At 44.6% G+C, this 10539-nt stretch overlaps 1 protein-coding gene and 1 pseudogene across 1 annotated transcript in view; one reads left to right on the forward strand and one right to left on the reverse strand.

The window, feature by feature from the left end:
* The window catches only part of PSMD2 (proteasome 26S subunit, non-ATPase 2), an 11289-nt gene extending 757 nt beyond the window's left edge, over positions 1-10532 (forward strand). Inside the window, exons 3-21 of the mRNA XM_006925783.2 lie at positions 245-409; positions 1152-1273; positions 1437-1661; positions 1951-2109; positions 2269-2413; positions 2591-2651; positions 2880-3026; positions 3192-3298; positions 3478-3605; positions 6820-6907; positions 7657-7819; positions 7942-8043; positions 8227-8372; positions 8627-8710; positions 8932-9100; positions 9183-9277; positions 9472-9598; positions 10044-10162; positions 10312-10532. Coding sequence (XP_006925845.1) covers positions 245-409; positions 1152-1273; positions 1437-1661; positions 1951-2109; positions 2269-2413; positions 2591-2651; positions 2880-3026; positions 3192-3298; positions 3478-3605; positions 6820-6907; positions 7657-7819; positions 7942-8043; positions 8227-8372; positions 8627-8710; positions 8932-9100; positions 9183-9277; positions 9472-9598; positions 10044-10162; positions 10312-10494 — 2535 coding nt within the window. The 3' untranslated portion in view covers positions 10495-10532. The remainder of the gene's footprint in view (positions 1-244; positions 410-1151; positions 1274-1436; positions 1662-1950; positions 2110-2268; positions 2414-2590; positions 2652-2879; positions 3027-3191; positions 3299-3477; positions 3606-6819; positions 6908-7656; positions 7820-7941; positions 8044-8226; positions 8373-8626; positions 8711-8931; positions 9101-9182; positions 9278-9471; positions 9599-10043; positions 10163-10311) is intronic.
* LOC112474164 lies at positions 3995-4113 on the reverse strand (annotated as a pseudogene).
* Positions 10533-10539: the final 7 nt, after the last annotated feature.

Genomic DNA, 10539 nt, shown 5'->3' on the forward strand with positions numbered 1-10539 from the left:
CCATGTTGTGAGGGAATAAAGGAACAAAGGATATTTGAAAGACTTTGTAGCTTTCTCTGGTGGGAGAAGCAGTTCTTGAACTCTTAATTGGCGTCATTTGTTTTTGTGACAGGCATGTGCAGGTAGTTGGAGAATCACAGATGAATAAAACAGTGACCTTTCTAGGGGAGTTATTAGTTAAGCACCTGTGTATTATGACTTGAGGGATGTGACCCCTTTTTGTCTGACCCTAACATCTGATCAGGAGAAGGACACGTCCCTGTACCGACCAGCGTTGGAAGAACTGCGGAGGCAGATTCGTTCTTCTACAACCTCTATGACTTCAGTGCCCAAGCCTCTCAAATTTCTGCGTCCACATTATGGCAAGCTGAAGGAAATTTATGAGAATATGGCTCCTGGAGAGAATAAGGTAAAACTATTTCAGAAGCTGGTAGAGGCTTAGTTTAGGAATTCCTTTTCATCTAAACCATGGGGCTCATAGGGAGTTACAGGAAGCCTGATAGACCTGAGATCTGAGCTGGTGAACAGAACTTATCACAGTAAAATTCTCAAAAAAAGCTGACAGGAGGATTACCTTCTCAAAAGACACCGTTTCAGTCATATATTTTAGACCTTGGGATTTCATTATGATCTGTTTTTAATTTGTTTGACTTTAATTTTTTTCTTTCTTGATATCCCATTTACATTTAGTTGTTTTATTTCTAAAACACATCCCCAGTTTAATCACTTCTTTACCTATTGGAACAACTTCAATCCAGGAAATCTTTGGTTCTCACCTGAATTGCTGAAGCACCCTCCTCACCGGCTTCTTCCTTTTGTTCTTGATCTCCTATACACTTTATCTTTCATAAAGCACCATAGTGATCTTTCTAGATTGTGCGTCTTTTCTGCTTGAAATCTTTTAATAATTCAGTGTTGTTATTAGAATAAAATTGAGAGTCTATCTCTTCCCCTTATCACCTTTCAGCCATGTTGGGTAAAAGGGAGATAGCAACACTAACTGTTATTGTGAGGCTTAGCTTAGTTATCGTGTAAATAAAGGTTGGTATATAGTTAACATTTAGTTTTGGGGCTAGTGATAGTGATCTCGATTCTATAATATAATATTCCCTTTACCCTGGATTTGACTTTAAAGACTGGTTTCTTTATAGCGTTTTGCTGCTGATATCATCTCTGTTTTGGCCATGACTATGAGTGGGGATCGTGAGTGCCTCAAGTATCGGCTAGTGGGTTCCCAAGAGGAATTGGCATCATGGGGTCATGAGTATGTCAGGTAAGACCTTTTTGGGGGAATCTCAAGGGGGTTCTGAGGTACAATTCTTAGTTTGGTCTTGGAGTACTCTCTGTCTTGGAGTACCAGACACTGAATTCCTTGACCCACAGGGAAGTGCTTCCTGTGAAGCTGTGCTCCCCTAATGATCTGGGCCTATCCATAGGCATCTAGCAGGAGAAGTGGCTAAGGAATGGCAAGAGCTCGATGACGCAGAGAAGACACAGCGGGAGCCGCTGCTGACCCTGGTGAAGGAGATTGTCCCCTATAACATGGCCCACAATGCGGAGCATGAGGCCTGTGACCTTCTTATGGAAATTGAACAGGTGGATATGCTGGAGAAGGACATTGATGAGAATGCATATGCAAAGGTCTGCCTCTATCTCACCAGGTGAGTGAGCATGATAGGGAATGGTGACAGACCTATTTCCCCAGCACTTCTCTCTTAATTGTGCCTTCTCTATTTTCTCAGAGCATCTGCATTAAGGGTAGCATTAGACTGTAGTTAATTTATTATTTCCTGTAAGCTTCTTGAGGACAGAGCCATCTTGTCTCCTCAGCATCTAGCATAGTTCCTTGTATATATAGTAGGCATTTCACATTTATTCTGGGTAAGCAAATTAAATGAGATAAATGAATATCTGGAACTTCTGATTACTTTATTCTTTTTACCTTCATAGTTGTGTGAATTACGTGCCCGAGCCTGAGAACTCTGCGCTGTTGCGTTGTGCCTTGGGTGTGTTTAGAAAATTCAGTCGCTTTCCTGAAGCTCTGAGGTTGGCATTAATGCTCAATGACATGGAGCTGGTGGAAGACATCTTCACCTCCTGCAAAGATGTGTATGTAGGGAAGAAGTTGGCAAAGGAAGAGATAAGCTCATGCATGGGTGGGGCATTGCATGAAGACCTGGGACTTGTAGTTTCTGGTTAGGGCTTGAGGTACTTTTCTGTGCCTTTAGTGGATGGGAGCTGAGCAGATGTGATGGCTTTTTCCCACAGGGTAGTACAGAAGCAGATGGCATTCATGCTAGGCCGGCATGGGGTGTTTCTGGAGCTGAGTGAAGATGTGGAGGAGTATGAAGACCTAACAGAGATCATGTCCAATGTGCAGCTGAACAGCAACTTCTTGGCTTTAGCTCGGGAGGTGAGATTCTGCCCTTTTCACCATCAAAGCACTCTTGGTTGTGATTCTACCTGGCATTTCACCTCCCTGAATATAACTCTGACTAGACTATTGGTTAGAACTGCCATTGAATAGGATAGCAGAAGGGATAGCTAGGAGAAGACTGGAGAAGCACTTGTGACTCTGATTTCTCTTCAGCTGGATATCATGGAGCCCAAGGTACCTGATGACATCTATAAAACCCACCTAGAGAACAACAGTGAGTAGCCATCTGCATGTGTTTGGGGATTGGAGGATTGCTAATTGTCCCCTTGATTTGGGAGTGGTAGCTTGGCCCAACACACTTATCCTATAGAGCTCAGAATTCCCACATACCTTTTCTCCAGGTCACTGTTGGAGACAAAGCTAGAGGAACCTAAGGGGCCAGCTCAGAACCAGACCTTTCTTGTCTTACTCTAAACCTGCCTGCCTTCTCCCTCCTATGCAGGGTTTGGGGGCAGTGGCTCTCAAGTGGATTCTGCCCGCATGAACCTGGCCTCTTCTTTTGTGAATGGTTTTGTGAATGCAGCCTTTGGCCAGGACAAGCTGCTGACTGATGATGGCAACAAATGGCTTTACAAGAACAAGGACCATGGTATAATTCTATTCCTGCTTTATCTTCGTGTTGCTTTGGTCACTCTTGTCTTCCTAGGTCCATGTGTTACCTGACAAGCGATCTCTAATGCAGATCCTTGGAGCTCTTTATAATAATTTTCTCAGTGTAGGACCATTTTAAGACTGAGATTTTTCCTTGGTATAGGTATGTTGAGTGCAGCTGCGTCCCTTGGCATGATTCTTCTGTGGGATGTGGATGGTGGCCTCACCCAGATTGACAAGTATCTGTACTCCTCTGAGGATTACATCAAGGTTGGTCTGGGCACAGCCCACTAAATGGGGACATTCCCTTTCCATGTTCTAGGGCCCATAGGGATTCCCTTTCACGGGGAAAGGTCTACCTGGTTTTTAACTCCAGTTAAGGCGAGTACTATCCTTTGCAGTAAGGAAGGTAGAGTAGCCTGAGTGAAGAATCTGTTTGCATTTTGCAGTCAGGAGCCCTCCTGGCCTGTGGCATCGTCAACTCTGGGGTCCGGAATGAGTGTGACCCCGCTCTGGCACTGCTCTCAGACTATGTTCTCCACAACAGCAACACTATGAGACTTGGTTCCATCTTTGGGTAAGGCTTCTTGCTTCTTCTGGTAGCGCTCAGCCTGAAAGCTCTGTGAAAACAGGAATTGCCCCTTTTCATCTTGTATTTTTTGACAATATTTTTTATTTTTCAATTATAGTTGGCTTACTATATTAGTTTCAGGTGTACAATATAGTGATTATACATCTATATAACTCAAGAAGTCAGCACCTCAATCTAGTACCCCTCTAACACCATATACAGTTATTACAATGTTATGATTATATTCCTTATACCTTATATCTCCATGACTATTTTATAACTACCAATTTGTACTTCTTAATTCCTTCCCCTTTTTCACCAGCCTCCCCAACCCCCTTCTCATCTGGTAACCCTCAAAATATTCTCTATCTATGAGTTTCTGTTATTTTATTTTACGCCTATAGCACCTGGTCTTCCTAGGTGGTCTCCCATCCAAGTACTAACCAGGCCTGACCCTGCTTAGCTTCCAAGATCAAATGAGAGCTGGCACGTTCAAGGTGGCATGGCTGTAGACGAGTTTCTGTTATTTTTGTTTATTTTGTTCTTTAGATTCCACATATACGTGAAATCACATGGCATTTGTCATTTTCTGACTTATTCCACTCAGCACAATGCCTTTTAGGGCCACATGAAGTATCATTTTCCATTCCTTTACTTTCAACTTGTTTGTCTTTTAATCTGAAGTGAGTCTCTTGTAGGCAGCCTTTGGAAGGGTCTTGTTTTCTTATCCATTCTGCCAACCTATCTTTTGATTGGAGCATTTACTTCTTTTTCATTTGAAGTACTTGTTGATAGATATGTAGTTGTTGCCATCTTTTATTCATATCTTTGATACATATATTTTGATACATATAAACTTCCTATAATACTGGCTTGGTGGTGATGAACTTTTTAGCTTTTTCTTGTCTGGGAAGCTCTGATGTTCTTTTTCATCTTAGATATTGTATTCTTCATATCTGTCCTTCAGTTCTAAATGATAGCTTTGTTGGGTAGAGTAATCTTGGTTGTAGTTCCTTGCTTTTCATCACTTTGAATATTTCGTGCCAAGCCCTTCTGGTCTGTAAAGTTTGTGTTGAGAAATTGACTGACATTCTTATGGGAACTCCCTTGTAGGTAACTAATTGTTTTTCTTTTGCTGCTTTTAAGATTCTCTCTTTTTCTTTAACCTTTGACATTTTAATTAGGACATTTCTTGGTGTGGGCCTTTTTGGGTTCATCTCATTTGGGATTCTGTACTTCCTGGGCTTGTATGTCTGTTTCCTTCATCAAGTTAGGAAAGTTTTCTGTCATTTCTGGAAATAGGTTTTCAATTCTTCGCTCTCTCTTCTCCTTCTGGTATCCCTATGATGTGAATGTTACACTGATTTAATGTTGTCCCAGGGGCTCCAACTATCTTCATTTTTTTGTTCTGATAGGGTGTCCTCCGCTATCCTATCCCCTAAATTGCTGATTTAATCTTCCGCTTCATCCACTCTTGTTGATTCCCTCTAATGTATTCTTCATCTCAGATATTGAATTTTTTATTTCCGACTGGTTTCCTATTTTTTCTATCTCTTTGTCAAAAAGTTCTCACTGAGTTCATTTACTCTTCCCCTAAGTTCATTGAACATCCTTAAAGCAGTGTTTTGAGCTCTACATCTGGTAGATTATCTCCATTTTATTGAGTTTTTTTTCTGGAGCTTTGTTCTGTTCTTTTATGTGGGACATGTTTCTTTGTCTCCCCATTTTGGCTGCCTACTTGTGTCTGTTTCTATGTATTAGGTAGGGCTCCTAAGTCTCCTGGTCTTAGTAGAGTGGCATTAGTAGAGTAGTAGGTATCCTATAGGGCCCAGTGGCACAGTCTTCCCTGGTCGCTTGAGCGAGGGCTCAAGGTGTATCTCTCGTGTGTGTTTTGTGTGCCCTGCTGTCATAGTTGAGCCTTGGGAGGGATTGACCCTTGGTCCAACTGGCCAGTGAAGGGCTGACCCTCTGGATCAGGAGTCACTTTAGCAGGTCTCTGGTGCTTGCCCAGTCCTGTCTGTCTTTCGGGTATGTCTTCCTCAGATGCAGCTGGTAAAAGCAGGCCACTGGCTAATCTGGCCCAAGGGCCTCCAGGGAGGAGGCCAGCTGCAGGCCAAGTTCAGCTGCAGCCTGTGTACTTCCAGGGCCACCCGGTGAGAGTCACCAAGCAATCCGCAGATAGCTGTCACCTGTGCTGGGCTTAATAGGTGTCTCAAGGGGCCAAGCCAAGAACCAAGGCTGGCTGCCACTACTGCGGGGCTTGGGGCTGCTCACCAAGAGGTATGGGGCACGCTGAGGCCAGATGTCGCTTCTTTGGGTTTTGTGAGCCTATAAGAGATTTTATGAAAGTCCACCACAAGAGCCAAGACAGGCCATTTGTATGGAATTAACCACTGGAAGTGATTTGGGTGGGCCCACAATTTGGGAGAAGTGGAGTCTCAGAATCCCTGGGTGGAACAACCTATGTTATCCAGGTTGATGGTGACTTCTGCATACTGGGAGCTGGGGAAGGCTCAATAAAGGAACAGTAGATATTGCTAGCACTCACCCTGAAGCCCAACAAGTCAGTGTCTCCCTTATGTCCCAGGCACCTTTTGAACTGCTGCCCCAGGGCTGGAGTTTAGAGTGAGTGAATCTGAACGTGGGCCCTTTAAGGGGAATGCCTACAACTCTTGTGGCCCTCTGTCTCACTCAGCCACAACCTTCACTGGTTTTCATAGTCCGAAGTTGTGGGAACTTCTATTCCTGGCACTGGAACCCTGGGCTGGGGAGCCCAGTGTGTGGCTTGTACCCCTCGCTGCTCAGGTGGAGGAGAGGGCTCTGCAGCCAAGATAACCCTCCCAATTCTTGATCACCACACATGGTTGTGGGACCAGGCCATTTCACGTCTCCGCACCTCCTACGGATTCGAGGTGACCTCTTATGTTTGTCCCTAGTTGTAGGGTTTCTCTTCAGCCAGACCTCAGGCAACTCCCAGTGATTCTTGCTCTGTAGTTTCATTATAATTTTGACATGGTTGCGAGAGGAGGCGTGTACAGCATCTACACTCTATGCCATCTTTTTCATATATTCTTCACCTTTGTATTATATTACCAAGAACTACTACTTGGTCTATCAAATATTTGGCTCTTGTTGACTGTTGAAATGATGAACGACCAGTCCTTTTTTTGTTCCTTTCTTGTCTTATCCTTTGGTGTGTGCCGGGGACTGGCTTTTGCAGGCTAGGCTTGGCCTATGCTGGGTCCAATCGTGAAGATGTTCTAACACTGTTGTTGCCTGTAATGGGAGATTCCAAGTCGAGTATGGAGGTGAGTAGAGGCTGTTGGTCATTTTTGGGTGGGGGAGATGGGGAAGGTGCTCTGAGTCCTACTGCTCTCCGTGATAAATAGTGGCGAGAAAAGAAATGGGGGGAAATTAATAGATAAATAAGAAATGAGAGTGGGCTTGGGGAGGGGGAGGTGTTATCATTTTCAGTGAAATCCCTTGGAACTGGGATTCTAAGTCCCCAGTTATAGCTAGAGTTAACATTTTGGTGTTGCATTTCAGCCCTTGGGATCTATGAGGAAGTACCAGACTAGAATGGGGAGTAATTTAACCCAGTTTGCAGGGGGTGATACTCGCTGTTTTAGTTATTGACTAACCCTAAATTTTCTTATGGAGAGTCATTTTAGTGACAGATAAATGTTGTATGGTGGCTAAAAACAAGATGTCAATATAAAACCTGCTACCTCTGCTTCTAAGCAATGTGATCTTGGACACATAACTCAATCCCTTTAGGCTTCATTTTTCTCATCAATAAAAGGGAATAAAAGCAGGACCTATTTCATGGGGTTGTGAGGATTAAATACTAATAGTATACTAAGCAGTTGGCATAGTAGCTGACATGTAATAAGTATTCAGTGAGTGGTTGCTACTATTATTATTTGACCTACTATCAGAAAGGGGTTATTATCTAGCGTGGTTACAGTTGACTGTAGAAATTGGTTATCTTGAATTTAGATGGGTAAACAACTATTTTAATAACTGTGTGTAATACTACTGATTTTCCTGTTTCTAGGTGGCAGGTGTGACAGCTCTAGCCTGTGGAATGATAGCGGTGGGATCTTGCAATGGAGATGTCACTTCCACTATTCTTCAGACCATCATGGAGAAGTCGGAGACTGAGCTTAAAGACACTTATGCCCGTTGGCTTCCTCTTGGACTGGGCCTTAATCACTTGGGTGAGGGGACGTGTCCCTTTTTGGGCATAAGGCTGACAGTGACTGTATATAGCAAGGAGGGTTTATGTGTAGGCTGCGCTGTTTGGAAGCAGATGTCCTCTGACCCCTTGAATCTCCTATAGGGAAGGGAGAGGCCATAGAGGCAATCCTGGCTGCGCTGGAGGTTGTGTCAGAGCCATTCCGCAGTTTTGCAAATACACTGGTGGATGTGTGTGCCTATGCAGGTCTGTGTCTTTGTGCTTCCCAGTGACTCCTCAGTTCTCTCCCGAACCTTTTTTCAGATTGTTTTTCCTTTCTCAGTCTTCCTGATCTGCATTAAATTCTTTAGCTTCTTCTATTCCTGGAGTAAGCTTTTCCTTGGTGCCTTCTCATTTCTACCATTCTTCACCCTTACCATCCTGCTGCAGGCTCTGGGAATGTACTGAAGGTACAGCAACTGCTCCACATTTGTAGTGAACACTTTGACTCCAAGGAAAAGGAGGAAGACAAAGACAAGAAGGAAAAGAAGGACAAGGACAAGAAGGAAGCCCCTGCTGACATGGGAGCTCATCAGGTTCTATGGGCAGCTGGGCACTCTGAGTGAGGCTCTGAGAAAAGCATGTAGGAGAGCAGGGGAGCTGGATTTGGGTTTGTTTTAGAGCTCCTCTGAGTATTGCTGTGTATTGAAATAGCACGAGACTGGGTTCTGTACATGTGGGATAAGGGTGGGCTCCACAGGCCAGCTTTTTCTTTTTAGGTGGGACTTGAATCAAGGGTGAGTTTTTTGTTCCCTGAGCTAACTAGGTTTTTCTGCCTCTTCAATTGTAGGGAGTGGCTGTGCTGGGGATTGCCCTTATTGCTATGGGAGAAGAGATTGGTGCAGAGATGGCACTACGAACCTTTGGCCACCTGGTGAGTATTGCATGGAGAAAATGAGAATGTACCTGGTTTTGATGCCAGGGGTACCCCAGAGGAGACTTTTCTAATGGGTTTTCATGGTTGAGAAATGTTTTCTTTCTGTGCCCTTTCTACAAAATTTGATTAAAACCCCTTTTACCCATTAGTCTGTTCCTGTAACCAAGCTTGTTTTTACTGCTTTTTGTGATACCCTTGTTATTTTCTTTTATCACTAGCTGAGATATGGGGAGCCCACACTCCGACGGGCTGTGCCTTTAGCACTGGCCTTAATTTCTGTTTCAAACCCACGACTCAACATCCTGGATACCCTAAGCAAATTTTCTCATGATGCTGACCCAGAAGTTTCCTATAACTCCATCTTTGCCATGGGCATGGTAGGCAGTGGTGAGTATCAGTCAGAAAACTATTATAAGCAGCTTGGGGGAAGGCCTTTTTTTTAAGCCTCTGTAATGCTTAACATTTCCAGGTACCAATAATGCCCGACTGGCTGCGATGTTGCGCCAGTTAGCCCAGTATCATGCCAAAGACCCCAACAACCTCTTCATGGTGCGCTTGGCACAGGTAAAGAGTAGAACTCTTTTCTTTAGAGTGTGCCAAGGGAACTTCCTGCAGGGCGGAAGGGAGACAAATAGTGACAAGAAAGGAGACCTTGAATTTGGTCTGAAGGGAGGATGTGAGTTGGATTTCTGTGTGGCTAGGGTAGGTGATCTTTTTAAATGTGACTCTCTACCTTCACTTCTCTCTGTATTTTTCAGGGCCTGACACATTTAGGGAAGGGCACACTGACCCTCTGCCCCTACCACAGTGACCGGCAGCTTATGAGTCAGGTGGCCGTGGCTGGGCTGCTCACTGTTCTTGTCTCTTTCCTGGATGTACGCAATAGTGAGTTCCTGTCAAGAATCTTATATGGTGGCACATAGTACCCAGTCTCTACCCTTGCCAGGGATAGCTCAATAATTTAGGAGCAAGACTTTGAGTTAGCTCTATACCACTCTGGATTCTTGAGGTTCTTAGGGTCTGTGATGGGCCTCATGAGACTTTCATCTTCCCCACTTTTGATGTGACTCAAAGAAATTTTCTTTTGAGGATGGAAAACTAAACCCAGTATCTACTCTTGAGTGATTGAAGGAAAATGATTATCAAGTATGAGGACTGGGCAGAGTAAGGTGGGGGCATCTCTATTTTGTAGTAGGGTATATGAGGGGAGGAGTGTGGATTCAGCTATATGACTGAGGGGTTAAAGAGTTAGGGCTGGAGTGAGTCCCAAGGTTCAAACCAGGCCTGCCCTGATGCTTCTAACTATGTTTGTCCCATGTTCTTCCCTCAGTCATCCTAGGCAAATCACATTATGTATTGTATGGGCTGGTGGCTGCTATGCAGCCCCGAATGCTGGTTACATTTGATGAAGAGCTGCGGCCATTGCCAGTGTCTGTCCGTGTGGGCCAGGTAAGGGGTTAGGCAGAGGGGAGGGGTCAGACTGTATTCTAGAACTTGGAGAATTCACATATACCTTCTTCTCTGAAACTGGTATGGGCTCTGTGTTCCTGCTACGCTCGCATCTGGAGTCCCTTCATCTCAATTTTCTCACCCTACAGGCAGTGGATGTGGTGGGCCAGGCTGGGAAGCCTAAGACCATCACAGGGTTCCAGACACACACAACCCCAGTGTTGTTGGCCCATGGGGAGCGCGCAGAATTGGCCACTGAGCAGTTTCTTCCTGTCACCCCCATTCTGGAAGGTTTTGTTATCCTTCGGAAGAACCCCAACTATGACCTCTAAGTGGCCACCAGGGGCTCTGGGCTGCACCTGATATGTCGCGGGCGC

The sequence above is a fragment of the Pteropus alecto genome, unplaced genomic scaffold (genome assembly GCF_000325575.1).
Source record: "Pteropus alecto unplaced genomic scaffold, ASM32557v1 scaffold88, whole genome shotgun sequence".
NCBI lineage: Eukaryota > Metazoa > Chordata > Mammalia > Chiroptera > Pteropodidae > Pteropus > Pteropus alecto.